The sequence below is a fragment of the Bolinopsis microptera genome, chromosome 13 (genome assembly GCF_026151205.1).
Source record: "Bolinopsis microptera isolate Bmic1 chromosome 13, MBARI_Bmic_1.0, whole genome shotgun sequence".
Taxonomy (NCBI): domain Eukaryota; kingdom Metazoa; phylum Ctenophora; class Tentaculata; order Lobata; family Bolinopsidae; genus Bolinopsis; species Bolinopsis microptera.
Window position 1 is genome coordinate 903,520 of NC_087084.1, and position 24,460 is coordinate 927,979.

Here is a 24,460-nt window from a genome sequence, read left to right on the forward strand (position 1 = left end):
CCCCCGGTTCAACCGGGGGGAGGGTTTTTGGGGCGCCCCCGGTTTCCCACACCCTGGAGGGAGGGATTTTTGGGGGGGTTCCCGGTTCCCACCCCGGGAGGGAGGGATTTTTAAGGGGGGCCCCCTGGTTCCCAGCCTGGGGGGGGGGGGGTTTTTGGGGGGGGGGGGGGTTCCCGGTTAAACCCCTGGAGGGAGGGAAATTAGGGGGTTCCCAGGTTCACCCTGGAGGGAGGGATTTTGGGGGGTTCCCAGGCCCCCCGCCGGGGAAAAGAAAAGGGAAAAAAAAGGGGGGGGGGGTTCCCCGGTTTTAAACCACCTGGGGGAGGGGGTTTAAATGGGGGGTTTTCCAGTTTATAGCTGGGGGGAGGGATTATTGGGGGGGGTTCCCGGGTTTTCCCCCAGTCTGGGGGGGGGGGATTTTGGGGGGGTTTACCTGGTTCCCAGCCTGGAGGGGGGGTTATTCGGGGGGGGTTCCCGGGTTTTCCCGGGCCTGGGGGGGGATTTTTAGGGGGGTTACCTTTGTTTCCCCAGGCCTAGAGGGGGGATTTTTTTGGGGGGTTTTCCCGGGTTTTCACAGTAGGAGGGGGGGGATTTTTTTGGGAGGTTCCGGGGTTCCCCCCGGAGGGGGGGGTTTATTGGGGGGCCGGGGGGGGGGGGGTTCCAGCCCGGGGCGGGGGGTTTTAGGGGGGGTTCCCGGGTTCCCGGCCTGGGGGGGGTTTAATTGGGGGGGTTCCCCTTTTCACAGCCTGGAGGGGGGATTTTTTGGGGGGGGTTTTACCGGGTTTTCCCCAGCCTGGGGGGAGGGGTTTATTGGGGGGGTTTCCCCGGTTAACGGCCTGGGGGGGGGTTTAAAAGGGGGGGGTTCCGGTTCCCGCCTGGCGGGGGGGAAATTATTTAGGGGGGTTCCCGGTTACAGCCTGGGGGAGGGTTTGTTAGGGGGGTTCCTGGTTCAAGTGGGGGGGGATTTTTGGGGGGGGAAACCGGGGTTTCACGGGCCTGGGGGGGGGGAAATTATTGGGGGTTCCCCCGGTTCCCCCAGGTTTGGGAGGGGGGGGATTTTTTTGGGGGGGTTCCCCCGGGTTTCACGCTGGAGGGGGGGAATTTTGGGGGGGGGGTAACAGTTTCCCGTGGGGGGGGGGTTTATTAGGGGGGTTCCCCCGGGTTCCAGCTGGGGGGGGGGTTTTAGGGGGGGTTCCGGGTTTTTCCCGTCGGGGAGGGGGGATTTTTGGGGAGGTTCCCGGGTTCCCAGCCGGGGGAGGGAGGGTTATTGGGGGGGGTTTACCAGGCACGTCGGGGGGGGAAAGGGATTAAAAAGGGGGGTTTTAACCAGGTTCACACCCTTAGAGGGAGGGTTATTGGGGAGGTTCCCCAGGTTCCGCTGGAGGAGGGATTTTTAGGGGAGGTTCCCTGGTTAAACCCCGGGGGGAGGGGGGGTTATTTGGGGGTTTTTTCCAGGTCCCAGCCGGGGAGGGGAGGGTTTTTTGGGGGGGTTAAACCCGGTTTCCCCCCTGGAGGGGGGGAAATTTTAGGGGGTTAAAAAGGTTCACCCCCTGGGGGGGGGGATTATTGGGGGGGTTTTTAGGGGGTTTCCAAACCCTGGAGGGAGGGATTTTTTGGGGGTTTTTACCAGGTTCAAGCCTGGGGGAGGGTTTAAATTAGGGGGTTTTAAGGGGTTTCCCCCAGCCTGGGGGGAGGGATTTTTTTGGGGGGTTTACCGGGTTTCCCCCGTGGGGGGGGGGGGGTTTTTTGGGGGGTTAAGGGTTTTCCACGGCCGGGGGGGGGGGTTAGGGGGGGGGGGTTAAACCGGGGCCCCAACCCCCTGGAGGGAGGGTTTGGGGGGGTTAAACCGGGTTCCCCAGGGGGAGGGTTTATTGGGGGGGGTTAAACCCGGTTTCCCACGCCTGGGGGAGGGTTTAAAGGGGGGCCGGGGGGGGGGGGTTAACCGCCTGGGGGGGGGGATTATTAGGGGGGGTTTACCAGGTTCACCCCTGGGGGGGAGGTTATTAGGGGGGTTCCCCCGGTTCACGGGTTTGGGGGGGGGGTTATTGGGGGGCCGGGGGGTTTTCCCGGTCTGGGGGGGGTTTTTTAGGGGGGTTTTCCCCGGGTTTCCCACCCGGGAAAGGGGAGGGATTTTTAAAGGGGGGGTTTTCCATTTTTCCCAAAACCCGGGGGGGGGGGGGATTTATGGGGGTTACCAGGTTCCCCAGTGGGGGAGGGATTATTGGGGGGGGTTTTAAACCGGTTCCCCGCTGGGGGAAAGGGGAAAAATTAAAAGGGGGGTTCCCCGGTTTCCCCCACCCGGGGGGAGGGAAAATTGGGGGGGGTTTAACAGGTTCCACCCTGGGGGAGGGATAATTGGGGGGGGGGGACCAGGTTCCCACCCGGGAGGGGGGATTAGGGGGGGGGGTTCCCGGGTTTCCCCGGCCTGGGGGGGAGGGTTTTGGGGGGGGTTTAAGGGTTTTTCACCCCGGGGAGGGGGGGAATTATTAGGGGGGTTCCCAGGTTTAAACCCCCGGGGGGGGGGAAATTATTAGGGGGGGGGTTCCGCGGGGGGAGGGAATTTTGAGAGGTTCCCATTTTTCACACCCTGGAGGGGGGTTTATTGGGGGGGGGTTCCGGGGTTCAAAAACCCCGGGAGGGAGGGATTTTTAAAAGGGGGGGGGTTTCCCCATTTCTGTAGGGGGGAATTTTGGGAGGCCCCCAGGTTCACCCCTGGGGGGGGGGTTTTTGGGGGGGGTTTAAACCGGTTCCGCCTGGGGGGGGGTTTTATTGGGGGGGTTCCCAGGGTTCACGGGGAGGGAAAGGTTTAAATTGGGGGGGGGGTTCCCGGGGCCCAAAGGCTGGGGGGGGGAATTTTAGGGGGGTTCCCCAGGTTCAAGTTGGAGGGGGGATTTTGGGGGGGGGTTACCGGGGTTCACAGCCTGGGGGGGAAAGGGTTTTTGGGGGGTTAAACCAGGCCCAGCTGGGGGAGGGATTTGGGGGGGTTTTTACCGGTTCCAGTTGGGGGGGAGGGATTTTTTAGGGGGGATTTACCTTTTTCCGTTTGGGGGGGGGGGAATTTTTTAGGGGGGGGTTCCGGTTAAGGGGAAAGGGGGGTTTTTGGGGGGTTCCCGGGTTACAGTGGGGGGGGGATTTTGGGGCCCGGGGGGGGGTTCCCCCCCTTGGGGGGGGGGAAATTATTAGGGGGGGTTTTACAGGTTAAAGTGGAGGGGGGATTATTGGAGGGGTTTAAACCAGGTTCCATTTTTGGGGGGAGGGATTTTTAAAGGGGCGGGGGGTTCCCCCGGGGGGGGGGGGGGTTTATTTGGGGGGGTTTTCCCGGTTTCACCGTTGGGGGGAGGGATTTTTTTGGGGGGGTTACCGGTTCCCATTGGAGGGGGGGATTTTTTGGGGGGTTCCGGTTCCCACCTGGAGGGGGGGGGTTTAAATTGGGGGGGTTTTCCCAGGTTCAACCCGGGGGGGGATTTTAGGGGGGTTCCCAGGTTCACGGGTTGGGGGGAGGGGGGGATTATTGGGGGGGTTCCCCAGGTTCCACCGGGGGGGTAGGGATAATTGGGGGGGGGTTAAACCAGGTTTTCACAGGGGGGGGAGGGTTTTAGGGGGGTTACCGGTTTTCACACCCGGGGGGGAGGGATTTTTGGGGGGGTTCCCGGGTTTTACGGGTGGAGGGGGGATTATTGGGGGGGTTTAAAGGGTTAACAGGGGGGAGGGGGGATTTTTTAGGGGGGGGGGGTTCCCCCCAGTCTGGGGGAGGGTTTTTTAAGGGGGTTTAAACCATTTTTTCCCCACCGGGAGGGGGGTTTTATTTGGGGGGGGTTCCCCGGTTCACGGGGGAGGGGGGTTTATTGGGGGGGGGGGGTTAAATTTTCTGGGGGAGGGTTTATTAGGGGGTTTTCCCAAGGTTTCAAAAGCGGGGGAGGGAGGGGTTTATTGGGGGGTTTACCGGGTTTCCCAGCCTGGAGGGGGGTTTTTGGGGGGGGTTCCCGGTTCCCCAGCCTGGGAGGGTTATTAGGGGGGTTACCCGGGGTCCCCCAAGCCTGGGGGGGAGGGTTTTATTGGGGGGAGGTTACGGGGTTCCCCCCGGGTTGGAGGGGGGGATTTTAGGGGGGTTCCGGGTTTTCCCCCTGGGGGGGGGGGAAAAAAATTGGGGGGGTTTTAACCGGCCCAAACCCTGGAGGGAGGGATTATTAGGGGAGGTTACCAGGTTCACAGTCTGGAGGGAGGGATTATTAGGGGAGGTTACCAGGTTCACAGTCTGGAGGGAGGGATTATTAGGGGGTTACCCAGGTCCACAGCCTGGAGGGAGGGATTATTAGGGGTGGTTACCAGGTTCACAGCCTGGAGGGAGGGATTATTAGGAGAGGTTACCAGGTTCACAGCCTGGGGGGAGGGATTATTAGGGGAGGTTACAAGGTTCACAGCCTGGAGGGAGGGATTATTAGGAGAGGTTACCAGGTTCACAGTCTGGGGGGAGGGATTATTAGGGGCGGGGGGTTCACAGTCTGGGGGGGGGGGGGGGTTATTAGGGGCCGTGGGGGGGGGGGGGGTTCACAGTCTGGAGGGAGGGATTATTAGGGGAAGTTACCAGGTTCACAGCCTGGGGGGAGGGATTATTAGGGGCCGTGGGGGGAGGGGGGTTCACAGTCTGGGGGGAGGGATTATTAGGGGGTTATCTTGGCATACACTTCTACTTTACTTTACAAGTTAACAGCAAATAGTGGGAATAGTTAGACAGGAACATGTTTTGGGACTTATAAACTTTTGTACCATGGTGATATTTTCCTTATTACATATCACCAAATTCACCATGGTGATATTTTCGTACACCATAATAAGCTAATGGATGTTACCATGGTGATAATATCGTACTTAGTGTTGTACAGTCGTTGCCAGGCAAGCTGCCAGGTTGTTTAGCGGACCCAGCAGGGCACTCCTCACACTGAGTGTTGTGTACAGCGTCAGTACTGTAGTAGTTGTCAGCACAATCTTCACACTTGCCGTTCTTAAGAAGGAACTTTCCAGCAGCACAACCTGGGGTATGTTTATACTTTTATATAGGGTATATAGTAGGATATGTTTATAGTTATAGATAGTTTATATTTAATATACTTAGAGTTTACTACCTGAGGTGAAATGTAGAAAAAGTATACTGTAAAGTACACTGTAAAGTACACTGTGAAGTACACTGTGTGTAGAACAACAGTTGAAGAGGAAGGTGTATAAAAGCTAACCAGCAAAACACTGCTCAGGACTGGTAGCCCCTCTGGGCACGTTAGTAACGGGTGTTTCACCAGGACACTCTACACAAGCTGCCCCATCCACGCTGTAGGTATTTTCCGGACATTTCTCACATCCTGTCTCTGCGCCCGGCTGTTTTCCCGCTCCGCAAGATGTGACTTCTTGTGCGGTTTCAGTCGGTTCCTCCGTAACTATCTCAACTGCAATGAGAAGATACACTTAATCTCTACATGCCTTACCTTACTGAGAGAGCAAAGAACAGCAGCAAAAAGGGGATGGTCTAGGTTTGTATGGGGGCTCCCGGCTCTTGACCCACAACTAAATGTGAGAGGAGGAGTTTTAAATAAGATCGTTTAGGTTTATATTGGGGGGGGGGGGTGTCACCCCCTGTATTGCTGCTGTTATTTGAATGGGGGGGGGGGGGGGGTTTGGGGTGACTCCCCTGTATTGCTGCTGTTATTAGAGGGGGGGGTCTCCCCCTGTATTGATGCTGTTTTTACAGAGGGGGGGGTGACTCCTCCCTGTATTGATGCTGTTTTTACAGAGGGGGCGGGGGTGACTCCCCCTGTATTTCTGCTGTTATTTGAATGGGGGGGAGGGGGGGGGGTTTGGGGTGACTCCCCTGTATTGCTGCTGTTATTAGAGGGGGGGTCTCCCCCTGTATTGATGCTGTTTTTACAGAGGGGGCGGGGGTGACTCCCCCTGTATTTCTGCTGTTTTTTACAGAGGGGGTGGGGGTGACTCCCCCTGCATTGCTGCTGTTTTTACAGAGCATCTGTCCAATACTTTCAATAAAAATTAGACCTAACGGGGTTACTCAATCCACCATAATTTTAAATCAGATGTGAAGGGGGGATGTGAAGGGGGAGGCACTGCACTGCATATAGGGCCCGATGTAATTGCTATGACCAGTTTACTGGTCAACTGGTGTTTCGGTGTCCCCAATTTTGTTTACACTGGGTCACTTTTCAAGGCTTGTAAAGATGTGAGGTCATTCAGCGAAATTTTCTTTGAAATAAAATGATGTATTTGTGTAACAATTTGAAAGTTTATTGATAACAAAAATTATTATTGATAATAAATAATTATTTATAAACTGAGTTTATTTATCAGCTTTGAAACGGAAAGTTGATATTCGTCCAACAACCACTTACTTGTTCCTGTTGTTGAGCCTGTGGGCGCAGCAGTTGTAACTTCCACATCTCTGACTGTCTGTCCTTTACGCTTCATATTTCCGAATTCTAGGGATTTTATTGATTTACACTCAATAAAAACTTTGTGTAATGTATATATGAGGGACCACATGCAAAACCGGTATATCTGAACGTATACCAATTTTGCGCAGGTAGCTCATAGTCTTCAGGGTGAAAGGGTGCATCTTTGGAACTTTTTTTGAACAATTTTGAAGAAATTTTTGAAAAAAAGTGAAATTTTATTTTTCCAAAACTGGTATATGTTACAATATACCATTTTAGCTTTTAACAATCATGAAAACAAAATGGTATACCTGCAGATAGACCACCTTCAAGAAACTTATCTTCTATAAAACCGGTATATCTATACACATTTTATAGACTTTAGCCAACCCAAATGGTATATCTTCAGATATACCATTCTCAGTTAAATTATTTTATTGTTTATAATATAGAAAAAATGGTATATCTTGAGATATACCAGTTTTGGTACAATTCTAGTTTTAAAAATGGTATATAGACAGATATACCATTTTTAAGAAGTGTTTCTTACACATGATATAGAATCTTTAAATCAGTAAAATACATTTATCTCAAAACTATCAAAAACAGATATACCAGTTTTGCATGTGGTCCCTCATATGTAAAATGTATAATGTATAATGTGTAATGTACAATGTATATATATATATACTATAATATACATAATGTCAAGAGCAGGGATATGTTTTCATATTCTAAAATGTAAATGTAAATACATGTACTAACTACTGACATGATGAACTATATTATATACTACTGGAATACAAAAAATATAATAAAAGTTACGAAGCTTACCCTCTTCGGTGGCACAAAGAAATTGGGCATTGTAGTCTTTATGATAGTTCGTGTTTGTACTTTCTGCGTCTGGAACAGCACCTTCTTCCAACTTCATAATGTAACAAAACTCAGCCTCATCACACGCTAGGATAAAACAAAATGAGTTTTCTCATTTTATCGGCTGGTCTTAATATTTTGATAGTTAATATTATATTTCATTGTTGATTGTTTATGATTGTTTATCAATATAGTATACATTATACAGTAGTAGTAGTAGTTACCAATATTACCTTTAGCGTTAGTTCTTTTCTTGTCTGCATTTTTGTAATGTATAATGTATAATGTATAATGTATATATGTGTAATGTGTAATGTATAATGTGCAATGTGAAATGTATAATGTGTAATGTATAATGTATAAGGTATAATGTATATATGTGTATACTGTGTAATGTATAATGTATATATGTATTATGTACAATGAAAACAACGATTCTACAAGCTCAAAGTTTCATGCAAATGCAATCATCAGTGTCAGCATAACTTACTAAATTACTACGGGTATCGGCCTTACAAAATGACACGAAAAAGGAGATGGTTCTGAAATGCACAAAAATGAGTTTTGTTCATGTTTTATTATCCAGATAGGTAGTTCAACAGGTATATTTTTCTTCCCGGGGGTTGATTTGATTGAAAAACCGTAAATTTTGCGATAAAAATTGTCATCTTTGAAATCTTCCAAAAAAACATGCCTTACAAAATGACAATTTCGTCACGGCTGTCATTTTTTAACAGCAGCCTATAGAAATGTGATTTCACCTAGGACAGTTAGATAAATATAATAGATTGAAGATTAGAATAGCTTTTACAGGAAAAAGGATGATTAAAAAAAGTTGGGCAATTTCGCGTGAGATAGTGCCTTACAAAATGACAACCCAAAACGGCATCACTTCAAATCCGATTTGGGAAAAAGTTTCATTATTCTTTCACGTGTCTTACTGTTAGATATATATGTTGTTTATATTATACCAGTTCTGCTTTTACCAAAATATATTTAAAAAGGAACATTTTTTATACTTTGAAAAATTTTAAAAAAAGTCATTTTGTGAGGCGTAAAAATCATTTTTTGTTTTCATACTTGAACACAGTATTTGGTTATATTTGATATTTTCTATGACTGGATAGATCACTTTTCAGTGTTTAGTTAACGTTTGACATGTTTTAGGAGTTGTTATTACTCTCTGCTTTCACAAAATAGAAGCTTTATTTCGTTGAGTTTTGAAATCAGAGTTTGAAATCAAAGAGTTTGAAATCAAAGTTTTGATATCAGAACTGCACTTTTTTAATGCTACTTGATTGTTAACTGTCAGATTATGAATATTTTGAACTCCTTCTTATATTGACTGTCTCTGATCCATTTTAGATGATGAAAATAATTCAATCTGAAACATTGTCATTTTGTAAGGCTTTTCGGTGTCATTTTGTGAGGCATTTTGATCAAAATTGATGATCAAACAAACACATTTAGGCTCATCATGAGCTTACTGGGTTTAAGAATACCAATAATTAGGCAAGGGGCATCCAATATAAATATGCCATCTTTGTATCATAAAATAAAACTGTCATTTTGTGAGGCATAACACTGTCATTTTGTGAGGCTAGGTCATTTTTTTGTCATTTCGTCTACTAAAGTCACTAAATCAGTTTTTTTATTTGACCAGAGTAGTCTTTGATTGACATAAGTCATGGTAGTACCTGGTTTTCTGGGGTTAAATTCAAAACTTTGGTCTCCATTCTGGGTAACAGTTAGGCGGGGCAATGACTGAACAGCAAAAACGTCCATATTTATGTAAGAAATATAGATTCTATGTCATTATCATTCCTTGGGAAGTGTTAATTAATGCTTTTTCTTTCATACAGTAAAAGGAATAGGGTCAATGTATAGGGAACCTAAGCTACAGCATGGTCTATGTGGGCTGTCATTTTGTGAGGCCTGTCATTTTGTAAGGCCGATACCCGTAAATCCATATTTTCCTTACAATCTCCTTCATAAAATTAACTTAAACTAAACTAAATCAAAAACAAAATCAAACGAAACGAAATGAAAATTAAATACAAGAACAAAAGACCCGTTTCAGTTCACACACAAGCTCTCTCAAACTCGAGAAGCTACGAAATCAGACGGAGCTATCTAAGAAAATATGGGAGTTGAAAGATAAACAAACACCATATAAAATATCTTGGAAAATAATCAAACATGCTCATCCGTACAAGGGGGGTACGAAAGATTGTCATCTCTGCCTTACTGAAAAACTTTATATTATTTTAAATAAAGATGGCAATCTATTAAATAGGAGGAGGGAACTCATAAGTAAATGTAGGCACACCAACAATTTTATGCTGAAGAAATGCTTTTAGGAATACTTTATTTTAATTTTAGTTTTTGTTCTTGTATTTAATTTTCGTTTCGTTTCGTTTGATTTTGTTTTTGATTTAGTTCAGTTAAGTTAATTTCATGAAGCAGCTTGTAAGGAAAATATGGATTTAGTAATTTAGTAAGTTATTCTGACACTGATGATTGCATTTGCATGAAACTTTGAGTTTGTAGAATCGTTGTTTTCATTGTACAATGCTCCCCTCCCGGGTAGAGCACTCTTGAAACTGGATTTCTCCAAAAGAAACATCATATATGTATAATGTACATATATATGTAATGTATGATGTATAATGTATATATGTGTAATGTGTAATGTGTAATGTATAATGTATAATGTATAATGTATAATGTATAATGTATAATGTATAATGTATAATATACCTTCAGTTCTTGTCTTGTCTGCATCATCCTGTGTACACTCATCGGGCAGGTTCACTCTGGGGTTGTAGCAGATCGGACAATTCTCTTTGCTGTAGTCTTCTAGGGCATATCCGGCTGAAATTACATTCGTTGCTTTAACTGCAATAAGTAGTAGTAGTAGTTCAATAAATGATGTTGAACTTGATAAGTTGATATCCATAACAAATAATTACATTTTTACAGTGGGTCAATATTTGAGCAGCACTATTTGAGTATTTGTCCTATGCGGCGCACTAGGAGGCGCACTATTTGTCCTATGCGGCGCACTAGGAGGCGCACTATTTGTCCTATGCGGCGCACTAGGAGGCGCACTATTTGTCCTATGCGGCGCACTAGGAGGCGCACTATTTGTCTTATACGGCGCACTAGGAGGCGCACTATTTGTCCTATACGGCGCACTAGGAGGCGCACTATTTGTCCTATGCGGCGCACTAGGAGGCGCACTATTTGTCCTATACGGCGCACTAGGAGGCGCACTATTTGTCCTATACGGCGCACTAGGAGGCGCACTATTTGTCCTATACGGCGCACTAGGAGGCGCACTATTTGTCCTATGCGGTGCACTAGGAGGCGCACTATTTGTCCTATGCGGCGCACTAGGAGGCGCACTATTTGTCCTATGCGGCGCACTAGGAGGCGCACTATTTGTCCTATGCGGCGCACTATTTGTCCTATGCCATTAGGGCAAATACTCAAATAGTGATTTGCTCAAATGGAACTTAAATAGTACTAGGAGGCGCACTACCTAATACTATGGTAACTAACTGTAACCATGGTAACTAGGAGGTTTACTACCTAATACTACTGTAACTACAATTACTGTTTGAAATAGTTTGTTCTGAAATTTTCATAAAATGATACAGAATTATACAGCAATTAACTTATAAACAATGACTACAAAGAATGTTTAAACATGCTCAGGCTGGTTAGGGCAGAAACTAATAAACAGGATTGTTTATTAGTTAATTAATTTCAATTAATAATTAATTAATTTTAACATGATGGATAAAAGTGTACGTACCATTTGATATCTTTATCAAAGCCAAACAAGAAAGAGCCAACAGAGTCATGACTTTCATCTTCTTGAGACTTATTTTTTAGTAAAAATTAAACACTAGCTATAAGCTTTCTAAAACTTTTTATTCTGCGCTAACTTTAACTTATAATTAATATTAATAACTCACAAAAGAATAACCCTCTAATTTCTCAGTTTTAACTCATTGCTTATCTGGTTAACATTGGTTAGGAGATTTGTTTTGGACCATTGGGAGTCTCATATTTACGTTGACTGCTCTTTCACAGTTTATTATTAAGCTTTCAAGCAGTATACTATTTTGTTTTCTATATTTTTTCAGACTTTTAGTCTAGTTATACATTAATTTATCATATTTTATTAAACTAAGGTGTAGTATTGCCAGATCCCAGTTCAATTTGCAACGGAGTTTTATATTAACAGGAAGCGATGTAACAAAGTCGATATATTTTAATGTTGCCATGGAGTGGCAAGTCCCCAATGGGGATGTATGGGGACTCCCCATACATCGTGGTCCATTAGTTTCATTGCGTCTTAATATATTACTAGTGTAACCCGGCCCTCGGCCGGGATTTCACTGCCGCAGTTAAAAAGGGTAGGAGTAATTACCCGCTGAGTCAAAACCCGCATTAGGCGAGCAATTCTATTCGGAGTGCCCTCACGTATCCAATAGTATCTTAAACAATAGTATCTTAAACAATAATCAATAGAAATTAACCCTTATTAACTCCGGACCACACCCGCAAATTTGAAAACATGCATTACATTGTCGTATCAAAGTATGAACTCTCTCTACAGTCCAAACAGACCGCTATATGAGCGATCCCTCCCCTAATAAGTTTATAGTATTCATGACAATGTAATTATGATATATGTACCAACGCTACCTACATAATATGCAGTAATGGGAGATTAAGCTGCTCAAGCCATTTTATGTAACATTTGTGGTACAAAACCATCAATTAAACCACTAACCACCTACCGATTTAAAAACCCTTTACCATTTAACTTTGTCAGAGTTTTGTCGGCACTTTACCGAAAAACCCAGCCCCGTAACTCTTACCGTTTTCTTGATTAAGCCGCTCGGAAATTACACGCACACAGACGAACAGAAAACACTCATTATGGGATTATTAAGGTGATGAGCTTGATGGGCAACATTCTTTGATGTTGAAGATATGCGAAGAAATCTTGGTGTGATCCCAGAATAGGCGATGGTTTTCGTCCATGATGGAATCCTAGTTTTGAAACGTTAAGACTGCCCCAAATTGTAAACCAAATTGTAACCAGCCTATTAGGCCTGCTGGGAAAATGACCATTTGTGTGCACCTCTTAGGACTTTTAGCATGAACTGAGGTGTTCAGGAGTTAGATGAGACAAATAGGAACAGTTTGCAATTAAAATTCATAACAAAAGGTTTTTTTTTCCTCTTGCTCCGAATGGTGGACGAGCCCATCATTTGGGGACTATTTTGAACAATTTTTGACTTTTTTTAAATGAGGACTCAAAATAATTTGCTCAAGTTTTCAGGAGTCACAAACAAATCTCCCAACCCTTTATGTAAACATACTAAGAGATGAGTAACATTAAAGGAAAATTGAGGAAATGAGGAGGGTTACTAACTGGGGCGTTTTTTTGGGACACCCTGTATTTGCACACCCTTACTCTACAGTTAAACACCATGTAGTCTACCGAGTGCAAATAAAAGTCCAGGAGCGGTTACTTGGATCAAGAAGAATAGCGACAGTGAGGCTTAATAGCGAGACCATGATGTCCACAATCTTAGCTAATAATAGCGCGCGAGTCTGGCCGATCAATACAGGATTACAAAAGGTTACACCACAACAATGCAGAGATACAGGATTACAAAAGGTTAAACCACAAGAATAGAGAGGTTGCGCTGCTGTAACCCAGTATTGCTACCAACCAGGCTCCTCACAATACACTGGGAGAAGGTTATTCTCTCTCTCACAATTGGAATATTAGAATCCTTTGTTTTTTAATTAAATCTGGCCTGATCTGACCTTTTACATCATGACAATATGATTTCCTTGGATTAAACTGTATCTTAGTGGTGTGTAGAAAGAATACACTAAATGAGCTATAGATATCAATATGAATATATTAGTGCATGGGTTTGTGCACTGTACAGCACTACTCCACTACTGCACCAATAGAGTGGCTAACAGGAAATTATATGAAACATAAAATGGTTTCACCACACATTGACATACCCAGCTATAAAACTACCGAAAATAGCAAAACGGAGTCTACTAGTTACCATAACAACCACAACAAAACTCACAGTAATACTTAAACACATCTGTTAGGGTAGGTAACCAGTCAATTGGTGTTACCATAGCAACACTACCATATAAGGTAATGATACCATAGGAACACTACCAGATAAGGTAATGTTAGTGATTAAGTTTCAAGTAACCGTAAAATTGGTAATATTTTTTCGCTCTTATGAGTGGGTGAATCATTTATAAAACATCAAAATAACCGTAAAATTGATTAAAATATTGATCACGTGCAAAAGTAAAGCGAGTCTCACACTCCACCAGTAGTACAGTATAGATATATAGTTTTATGAAGGAGTAAGTATTATAGTATAGTATATTATAGTATAGATAAAGCCCTGCAAGTAAAATCCTCGTTATAGTAAGCAAGATAATACACTATGTAGCTATGTGTACGGCTCATAAACTTAATAAATATTTGGTCTTTCCTCCGTACTACCATTTTTTTTTCTGCGCGGTATTTAATTTAATATTAAAGTATTTACTGTTATTTGCAGGTAGTTTTAGGGTTTCTACTTAACCTGCTGTACGGTTAGTCTCTACAGTAACTTAACCCCCTAACACTTCACCTCTCAGGTAGCACCAGCTCCTAAGAACCCAGTACCCAGTAGTGCAGATCTAGAGACCAGTGTGGAGAGTGAGGATGGTACTATGACTGGGGAGGGAGGAGTGGGAGATATCAGAGTAGAGGTACAGGTAGAACTAGCAGTGTGCCTCCTCTACACTGATGAGAAGATACTGGTAGGTGGATTATATATTATTATGTGCAGTTTCTAGGTTACTGAATGGTTGCTAGGTTACTGAGTGGTTGCTAGGTTACTGAGTGGTTGCTAGGTTACTGAGTGGTTGCTAGGTTACTGAGTGGTTGCTAGGTTACTGAGTGATCGTTAGGTTACTGAGTGGTTGCTAGGTTACTGAGTGGTTGATATGTTACTGAGTGGTTGCTAGGTGATTAACCCATGTTTCCTCTGTCCAGGATATCTCAGACCCACTATCGGGAAATAGAGAAGAAGATAAGATAATAATGTACTCTGAAGCAAGGAATGTAACCCTGGATTTGAGGATGTTTGGTGAGGGGGGCAAGAGAGTGGAGGTGAGGATCTGGGACGTGAGAGTGGAGGACACTGACACTCAGGTCATGGAGTCCGGGATTCAGAGGTGGGTTTCACTTTCACTTTCACTTTCACTTTTACTTATATGGGACGTGAGAGTGGAGGACACTGACACTCACGTCATGGAGTCCGGGATTCAGAGGTGGGTTTCACGTTCACTTTTACTTATATGGGACGTGAGAGTGGAGGACACTTTCACTTTCACTTTCACTTTCACTTATATCACGTTCCTAGTACAAACTCAACTCCTCGATGTACAATTTTGGACTCGAGGCTTCCTCCTTGTAATCCGATCTCGGAAGGCAGGCCTCCCCTTTGCAATACGAGCTCGGGAGCTCTGCCTTCAGAGGTACTTATCGAGGATGACTCTGACCAAAGATTCGTAACGTCAAAATTTTTAAAAGTTTTTCTGGAAACTGATTTTGTCCACGTTTCATGCTACTCGGATATCCGGCCAGAACCGGATTCAGCTGCGCGAACATCCAGTCGGTTCCTAGTTCGTACCTACATTCGGAAATCGGAAGGCTGTGATTGGTTCCATATACAACTTATAAAGAACGTACTAACATTTGGCCCTCAGATTTAGGATAAAGGAAAATGCGATTTTTCGCGGAGAGCTGAAAAAATTGCGATTTGTCGCGGAGAATGAGGAAAATCGCGATTCCGCACATGCCGCGATTACCTTTGTCCTTGCTTATATGGGACGTGAGAGTGGAGGACACTGAGTCCGGGTTTCACTTTCACCTCTACTTTCGCTTTCACTTTCACTTTGTCCGGGTTCCCCTCTGTCTCCGCCCCCATCCTCCCCCTCCCCCTGCTTAGTAAAATTCTTCACGTATTCTTTACACTACTACCCACTAACCAGGATACTAGCACACAAGCAACTAGCTAACGAGGAAGCTCACCTTATCACTAGTTTGAGCGGGACTAGCTCTGCTATACCTGCCAGACGTGCCATAAGTCTGGATCTACCCCAACCTATGGTATGTTGTAGTCACGTGTTGTAGTCACATGTTGTAGTCACATGTTGTAGTCACATGTTGTAGTCACATGTTGTAGTCACATGTTGTAGTCACATGTTGTAGTCACATGTTGTAGTCACAAGTTGTAGTCACATGTTGTAGTCACATGTTGTAGTCACATGTTGTAGTCACATGTTGTAGTCACATGTTGTAGTCACATGTTGTAGTCACATGTTGTAGTCACATGTTGTAGTCACATGTTGTAGTCACATGTTGTAGTCACATGTTGTAGTCACATGTTTGTAGTCACATGTTGTAGTCACATGTTGTAGTCACATGTTGTAGTCACATGTTGTAGTCACATGTTGTAGTCACATGTTGTAGTCACATGTTGTAGTCACATGTTGTAGTCACATGTTGTAGTCACATGTTGTAGTCACATGTTTGTAGTCACATGTTGTAGTCACATGTTGTAGTCACATGTTGTAGTCACATGTTGTAGTCACATGTTGTAGTCACATGTTGTAGTCACATGTTGTAGTCACATGTTGTAGTCACATGTTGTAGTCACATGTTGTAGTCACATGTTGTAGTCACATGTTGTAGTCACGTGTTGTAGTCACGTGTTGTAGTCACATGTTGTAGTCACATGTTGTAGTCACGTGTTGGAGTCACGTGTTGGAGTCACATGTTGGAGTCACATGTTGGAGTCACATGTTGGAGTCACATGTTGTAGTCGCATGTTGGAGTCTCATGTTGGAGTCACATGTTGGAGTCACATGTTGTAGTCTCATGTTGTAGTCACATGTTGGAGTCACATGTTGTAGTCACATTTTGTAGTCACATGTTGTAGTCACATGTTGTAGTCACATGTTGTAGTCACATGTTGTAGTCACATGTTGTAGTCACATGTTGAAGTCACATGTTGTAGTCACATGTTGTAGTCACATGTTGTAGTCACATGTTGTAGTCACATGTTGGAGTCACATGTTGGAGTCACATGTTGTAGTCACATGTTGTAGTCACATGTTGTAGTCACATGTTGTAGTCACATGTTGTAGTCACATGTTGTAGTCACATGTTGTAGTCACATGTTGTAGTCACATGTTGTAGTCACATGTTGTAGTCACATGTTGTAGTCACATGTTGTAGTCACATGTTGTAGTCACATGTTGTAGTCATATGTTGTAGTCACATGTTGTAGTCACATGTTGTAGTCACATTTGTAGTCACATGTTGTAGTCACATGTTGTAGTCACATGTTGTAGTCACGTGTTATAGTCACGTGTTTGTAGTCACATGTTGGAGTCACATATTGGAGTCACATGTTGGAGTCACATGTTTTAGTCAGATGTTGGAGTCACATGTTGTAGTCACATGTTGTAGTCTCATGTTGGAGTCACATGTTGTAGTCGCATGTTGTAGTCTCATGTTGTAGTCACATGTTGTAGTCACATGTTGTAGTCACATGTTGTAGTCACATGTTGTAGTCACATTTTGTAGTCACAGGTTGTAGTCACATGTTGTAGTCACATGTTGTAGTCACATGTTGTAGTAACATGTTGGAGTCACATGTTGTAGTCACATGTTGTAGTCACATGTTGGAGTCACATGTTGTAGTCACATGTTGTAGTCACATGTTGGAGTCACATGTTGTAGCCACATGTTGTAGTCACATGTTGGAGTAACATGCTGTAGTCTCATGTTGGAGTCACATGTTGTAGTCACATGTTGGAGTCACATGTTGTAGTCAGATAGATTCCTGTCTAAATAGAAAGATAGTTGCATGATACCTCCATTATTTACAGATGATAGCGACAGTGGATCTCAGTGAAGAGGGTGACATTATTGTGGACTCTAAAATAAACGACACCCATCTGGTGGTTAGCTGGGAGTTCATCAACAACATTATCACATTCTTTAGAGTCTCCCCCTACACCGCAGGTACCTGCATATTTGATAACCACGCTTTTAACCCGCCGGGTGGATATAAGATAAATGTTGATATCACATAATATGATAACAAAATTTAGAAGAAAATAAATATGTTCGAAATCTGATGTTTCTAAAATACAGATTCAGCTGGAACGACTCCGCAAGAGAACAACGATGTTTTGGAAATAGGGAAATTCAGGTCGAAACGCAGCCACCAAGCTCAGCAACACTTCAGGTCCCTCCCTCCCTCCCTCCCTCCCTCCCTCCCTCCCTCCCTCCCTCCCTCCCTCCCTCCCGTCCGTCCGTCCATCCGTCCGTCCGTCCGTCCGTCCGTCCGTCCGTCCGTCCGTCCGTCCCTCCCTCCGTCCCTCCCTCCGTCCCACCCTCCCTCACTCCCACCTCCCTCACTCCCTCCCTCCCTCCCTCCCTCCCTCCCTCCCTCCCTCCCTCCCTCCCTCCCTCCCTCCCTCCCTCCCTCCCTCCCTCCTCCCTCCCTCCCTCCCTCCCTCCCTCCCTCCTCCCTCCCTCCCTCCTCCCTCCCTCCCTCCCTCCCTCCCTCCCTCCCTCCCTCCCTCCCTCCCTCCCTCCCTCCCTCCCTCCCTCCCTCCCTCCCTCCCTCCCTCCCTCCCTCCCTCCCTCCCTCCTCCCTCCCTCCCTCACTCACTCCCTCCCTCCCTCCCTCCCTCCCTCCCTCACTCCCTCCCTCCCTCCCTCCCTCCCTCCCTCCCTCCCTCCCTCCATCCCTCCCTCCCTCCCTCCCTCCCTCCCTCCCTCACTCCCTCCCTCCCTCCCACCCTCACTAACATTCTATATATAACAGGTATCGATGGTTGTTAACAACCCTGAGTTGGTGTTCCTTAGTAACCACTCAAACTGGAAAACACAAGCTTTACTACTCAGAACCGGTGTGGAGCTGAAATTCAATCAGAGGGAGGAGCAATCTGCTATTCAGTTAGTTATTCATTTATTCAGTTATTTATTAATCTAATTTGTATTACGATTTGTCGGAATTACTAAAAATCTTGCCATGTAATCGTTAGTTATTGATTAAGTTATTTATTTATTTATTTATTTATTTATTTATTTATTTATTTATTTATTTATTTATTTATTTATTTATTTATTTATTTATTTATTTATTTATTTATTTATTTATTTATTTATTTATTTATTTATTTATTTATTTATTTATTTATTTATTTATTTATTTATTTATTTGTTTATTTATTTATTTATTTATTTATTTATTTTTTATTAATTTGTTTATTTAGTTATCTGTTTATTTAGTTATTTAGTTATTTGTTTATTTAGTTATTTAGTTATTTAGTTATTTAGTTATTTCATTAATTAAGTTAACGTATTTATCTCCAGGATCAAAGTAGAGCAGATAACACTGTTTATCTGTCAGTATCTCTACAGACTAAGCTCTATCTATCTGCTTCTACAGGTAATATTCTAAGTGAAATCAGGGAAAAAGGACAAATATTAATAATTTAGTGCTAATTTTCCTTATTCTGTTACACAATATTATCTTTGTCCCTTCTAAACATGTTTCCTCAGCCGTGTGACGTGATCATGTTATACAACAAGACGGAGGGAGAGAAGGAGAACGTTGATTTAAACATATCAGATCTCGTTTTTAATATCAGGTCAGTATTTTGTTAAGTCTACAGATATTTTCTACTTTGTCTTTGGGTTCCGTGTAAACCGTATTAACTTGCGTACCCCAGTCCGGAGTCTCTGAACGTTATTGTGGTTGTACCCCCCCCCCCCCCCCGTTGTAACACCCCCTCCCCCCAGTCCGGAGTCTCTGAACGTTATGTTAGTAGTGTACCCCCCCCCCCCCCCGTTGTAACACCCCTCCCCCAGTCCGGAGTCTCTGAACGTTATGGTAGTAGTGTACCCCCCCCCCGTCTGTAACACCCCCTCCCTCCCAAGTCCGGAGTCTCTGAACGTTATGTAAGTAGTGTACCCCCCCCCCCCCCCCGTTGTACCCCCCCCCCCCCCCCGTTGTAACACCCCCTCCCCCAGTCCGGAGTCTCTGAACGTTATGGTAGTAGTGTACCCCCCCCCCGTCTGTAACACCCCCTCCCTCCCAAGTCCGGAGTCTCTGAACGTTATGTAAGTAGTGTACCCCCCCCGTTGTACCCCCCCCCCCCCCCCGTTGTAACACCCCTCCCCCAGTCCGGAGTCTCTGAACGTTATGTTAGTAGTGTACCCCCCCGTCTGTAACACACCCTCCCCCCAGTCCGAGTCTCTGAACGTTATGGTAGTAGTGTACCCCCCCCCCCCCCCCCCGTCTGTAACACCCCTCCCCCCAGTCCGGAGTCTCTGAACGTTATGTTAGTAGTGTACCCCCCCCCCCCCCCCCGTTGTAACACCCCCTCCCCCCAGTCCGGAGTCTCTGAACGTTATGTTAGTAGTGTACCCCCCCCCCGTTGTAACACCCCCTCCCCCCCCCCAGTCCGGAGTCTCTGAACGTTATGTTAGTAGTGTACCCCCCCCCCCGTTGTACCCCCCCCCCCCCCCCGTTGTAACACCCCCTCCCCCAGTCCGGAGTCTCTGAACGTTATGTTAGTAGTGTACCCCCCCCCCCCCCGTTGTAACACCCCCCCCCCCCCCAGTCCGGAGTCTCTGAACGTTATGTTAGTAGTGTATCCCCCCCCTCGTTGTAACACCCCCTCCCCCAGTCCGGAGTCTCTGAACGTTATGTTAGTAGTGTATCCCCCCCCCTCGTTGTAACACCCCCTCCCCCCAGTCCGGAGTCTCTGAACGTTATGGTAGTAGTGTACCCCCCCCCCCCCCCCGTTGTAACACCCCCTCCCCCCAGTCCGGAGTCTCTGAACGTTATGGTAGTAGTGTACCCCCCCCCGTTGTAACACCCCCTCCCCCCAGTCCGGAGTCTCTGAACGTTATGGGTAGTAGTGTACCCCCCCCCCCCCCCCGTTGTAACACCCCCCTCCCTCCAGTCCGGAGTCTCTGAACGTTATGGTAGTAGTGTACCCCCCCCCCCCCCCCCGTTGTAACACCCCCTCCCCCCAGTCCGAAGTCTCTGAACGTTATGGTAGTAGTGTACCCCGCCCCCCCCCCGTTGTAACACCCCCTCCCCCCAGTCCGGAGTCTCTGAACGTTATGGTAGTAGTGTACCCCCCCCCCCGTTGTAACACCCCCCTCCCTCCAGTCCGGAGTCTCTGAACGTTATGGTAGTAGTGTACCCCGCCCCCCCCCCCCCCCCCCGTTGTAACACCCCCTCCCCCCAGTCCGGAGTCTCTGAACGTTATGGTAGTAGTGTACCCCCCCCCCCCGTTGTAACGGGTGATGACTAAAAAATGGGACTTTTTTCAAGGGTCTTTTTAGTGTCGATAAAACTATTTTTGGTTCAAACCAATGAAACAGCGTTGTAAAACGGGCAATTTTGAACGAGTATGGTCAATGACAAGCGCCCATGAGCCCATTTTGATTGGTTCATGAGGGCTTCTTTCATCAAGCTCAAAAATCCGTCTGTACAGTTGGGCCTAAAATCGTGTTGGCGCAGTCTCTTCTTTTGTGCCCTAAGGCCCATGTATGCTTGTAAGCCATATTCCGGGCATGTACATGTGTTGCCAGGACTCTAAAGAAGTCCTCTATGGGTTGAGATTGTCAAAATTTACTTTGGTCGATAACTTTTGGGACGAAATTGGCCCTTATGGCAAATAAAGATGTGGTTTTCCCAGAAAAATACGATCTAGCCCCATCCTAACGAACCACCTTCCACCCTTTGGGGATATTTTCTTGTAGGAACAACACCTGGCAAGGCTTCAAGCACTTTGATTTTTACGTGGTACCATTATAGACCATGCTAAAGCCGATAGTTGACCTAGCCTCGATCTTTCACACGGTAAAATTTTACCCCTCAGGTGGTTTTGAGCTCAAATATCTTCTTACTGGTTTTAGCTATGCTGATGGGTGTTGAACCCTCGTCTTAAGCATAACATTCGGCATACTCTCTGCTAAATATTTTTTGGTATGGAAGCTTTAACTACCTGTGAGGCGACTTCTGTGAACAGAGCTTTACTGTAAAGTTTTTATAGGACCCCTCCCCTAGTTCGAGACCATTATCGGGGACAAAGATCAACCAATTTTATCAAATGGGGGTGGAAACTGTTCGAGTATCGTTCAGAGTAACTGGTGGTTGTGGTAAAATATCAAAATTTTGTTCAGGTGGAATCTGAGGGCTAAAAAACATGTAGTCCCATTTTTTATTCATCACCCGTTAACACCCCCCCCCCCCCCCCCCCCCAGTCCGGAGTCTCTGAACGTTATGGTAGTAGTGTACCCCCCCCCCCCCGTTGTACCCCCCCCACCCCCCCCCCCCCCCCCCAGTCCGGAGTCTCTGAACGTTATGGTAGTAGTGTACCCCTCCCCCCCCCGTTGTAACACCCCCCCCCCCCCCCCCCCCCCCCCCCCCCGTCCGGAGTCTCTGAACGTTATGGTAGTAGTGTACCCCCCCCCCCCCCCCCCGTTGTAACACCCCCTCCCCCCTCCCCCCAGTCCGGAGTCTCTGAACGTTATGGTAGTAGTGTCCGGACAGTTTGCAGCTACTGAGACCATCAACGCAGCTAAGAAGGAACACACGGCCTACGCTTACAATCTGTGGAACATGGAGTGTATTGACGAGACGAACAGGTTACATTGTGTTTAACATTTGTCACAAAGTGTTCCTGTTAACACGTGACAGCTCTCTTCTGCTGGAGCACTTTTCCCTTGCTGTCAAGTGATTATGTATCTGAGACAAATAATGTTACCATGGTAACACTCCCATTATATAAGGTTACATTCCCATATAAGGTAATGTTACCATCTTAGTTGTAGTGCACTTACGGCCACGGAACGTTCACTAAAAATTGTCTGTACATGCGTTCACTAAAACTCATCTCACGTTCTGAACGTTATGGATAAATTACTAGTTGTGTTCAGTAGCATAAATACTGTGTGTGATCATGGGCTCATGGCGACAAAGTCAGAAATATGTGCACAGAAATAGGATTGCTTCATTTTGTATCAGTCTGGGAAAATTAATAATTATCAGTTGGGAAAATTAAGATTTCAAAAATTTTATTTTCATGAATTTTTGTTTTTGATGATCACTGCCGTTCACTAACGTTCAATAACGTTCACTACAAAATGACTGGAACGTACGTTCAATACGTCAAAATCCACCGTTCACTACAACTAAGGTTACCATGGTAACCCTCCCCACCCCCCATATAAGGTAACGTCATGGTTACACTCCTTCAGATGGTATCTAAGACAAGCAGCACAGAGTCTGATCCAGGAGAATATGAAGCACTTACTGGGGCACGAGTCAGACATCTTCTCCTTCAAGCAGATGGAACCACTGGGGCAGACCTTTATCCTGAATATGGACACCTTCAAGTTAACATTAGAGGCAGACTACGAACCTCTAGTTGTCATCACGGTAATTTAGTGGGAGTAACGTGACGTCATTAATTGTAGTGTGACGTCATTAATTGTAGTGTGACGTCATTACTTCTAGTGTGACGTCGTTAATTGTAGTGTGACGTCATTACTTCTAGTGTGACGTCATTAGTTCTAGTGTGACGTCATTAGTTCTAGTGTGACGTCATTAGTTCTAGTGTGACGTCATTAGTTCTAGTGTGACGTCATTAGTTCTAGTGTGACGTCATTACTTCTAGTGTGACGTCATTACTTCTAGTGTGACGTCATTACTTCTAGTATGACGTCATTAGTTCTAGTGTGACGTTATTAGTTCTAGTGTGACGTCATTAGTTCTAGTGTGACGTCATTAGTTCTAGTGCGAGAGGGACTAACAGAATATTACCGTAGGGACACACCACATGCAAAGTTAAAGACTGGGGAGGAGCTATGTTAGTAGACCTTGACCTCTCACTTGATGCTAACTACTACAGCTACTCCCTGGGAACATTCGAGCCGCTGTTGGAACAAGTGGAGGTGGCTGACGGGAAATACAGGTAATATGGGAAATACAGGTAATAAGACTGGGAAATACAGGTAATAAGACTGGTAAATACATGTAATAAGACTGGTAAATACATGTAATAAGACTGGTAAATACATGTAATAAGACAGGTAATAAGACTGGTAAATACAGGTAATAAGACTGGTAAATACAGGTAATAAGACTGGTAATAAGACTGGGAGAGGAGTAATGGTAAATACAGGTAATAAGACTGGGAGAGGAGTAATGGTAAATACAGGTAATAAGACTGGGAGAGGAGTAATGGGAAATACAGGTAATAATACTGGGAGAGGAGTAATGGGAAATACAGGTAATAATACTGGAGGAGGAGTAATGTTAACTTCACCAGATTGACTGATTGTCACTAAAACATCTCCTCTAACCCACTAACATGTTGTTTATCAGGATGCTGAATGTTACATGTACAGTGAAGAAGTGTCCTGTAGTGGTTTCTAATGAAGCAGCTCATATCATGCAAATGCTTGGTAAATAAAACAGAGTTATATTATATATATTATATCCTCTGCAAAGTTATTTCTCCTGTTATTTCACCTGTTATTAATAATGTAAGACTCGGAACACTTTTAGAAGAATTCATTTGATTTATTAAAAAAATGTCATTCTGAAAATTTGTGGGAATTAATTCTTTGTTTATTTGTGATTATGGTGTCTTCAATTTTATTCTCATTTTCTTGTATAATGTATACTTTTTGACTTTAGGGTAAATTTGCTTTTTATATTGGGTCAGACATTACCATTGTAATTTGACTTTTGAATCGTTTAATCCGTTAATAATACCCTCCGAAAAGTTATTTCCTGTTTCAGGCGCTGAAGCTAGTGAGATGGACACGGCCTCCCAATCTAGTGTTGACAGTATGGACATTCTGGAGAACGCACCCCCTCTATACGAGATACATGTCACTAGTGATGTACGTGTCCGTCTGTCTGTCTGTCTGTCTGTCTGTCTGTCTGTCTGTCTGTATGTCTGTCTGTCTGTCTGTCTGTCTG

General features: G+C 45.1%; 2 protein-coding genes across 2 annotated transcripts in view; one reads left to right on the forward strand and one right to left on the reverse strand.

The window, feature by feature from the left end:
- Positions 1 to 4,438: 4,438 nt before the first annotated feature.
- LOC134825418 (uncharacterized) overlaps positions 4,439 to 24,460 on the reverse strand; it is a 74,112-nt gene continuing 54,090 nt past the window's right edge. The window contains exons 2-8 of the mRNA XM_063837595.1: positions 11,128 to 11,189; positions 10,068 to 10,181; positions 7,269 to 7,394; positions 6,393 to 6,479; positions 5,232 to 5,438; positions 4,870 to 5,031; positions 4,439 to 4,464 (exon numbers count right to left, since the gene is read on the reverse strand). Coding sequence (XP_063693665.1) covers positions 4,439 to 4,464; positions 4,870 to 5,031; positions 5,232 to 5,438; positions 6,393 to 6,479; positions 7,269 to 7,394; positions 10,068 to 10,181; positions 11,128 to 11,185 — 780 coding nt within the window. The 5' untranslated portion in view covers positions 11,186 to 11,189. The remainder of the gene's footprint in view (positions 4,465 to 4,869; positions 5,032 to 5,231; positions 5,439 to 6,392; positions 6,480 to 7,268; positions 7,395 to 10,067; positions 10,182 to 11,127; positions 11,190 to 24,460) is intronic.
- The window catches only part of LOC134825318 (intermembrane lipid transfer protein VPS13A-like), a 42,780-nt gene continuing 35,644 nt past the window's right edge, over positions 17,325 to 24,460 (forward strand). Inside the window, exons 1-10 of the mRNA XM_063837489.1 lie at positions 17,325 to 17,460; positions 17,593 to 17,686; positions 18,272 to 18,402; positions 18,823 to 18,898; positions 19,012 to 19,100; positions 21,982 to 22,116; positions 22,729 to 22,909; positions 23,299 to 23,444; positions 23,858 to 23,937; positions 24,278 to 24,381. Of these exons, the coding sequence (XP_063693559.1) occupies positions 18,278 to 18,402; positions 18,823 to 18,898; positions 19,012 to 19,100; positions 21,982 to 22,116; positions 22,729 to 22,909; positions 23,299 to 23,444; positions 23,858 to 23,937; positions 24,278 to 24,381 (936 nt within the window). The 5' untranslated portion in view covers positions 17,325 to 17,460; positions 17,593 to 17,686; positions 18,272 to 18,277. The remainder of the gene's footprint in view (positions 17,461 to 17,592; positions 17,687 to 18,271; positions 18,403 to 18,822; positions 18,899 to 19,011; positions 19,101 to 21,981; positions 22,117 to 22,728; positions 22,910 to 23,298; positions 23,445 to 23,857; positions 23,938 to 24,277; positions 24,382 to 24,460) is intronic.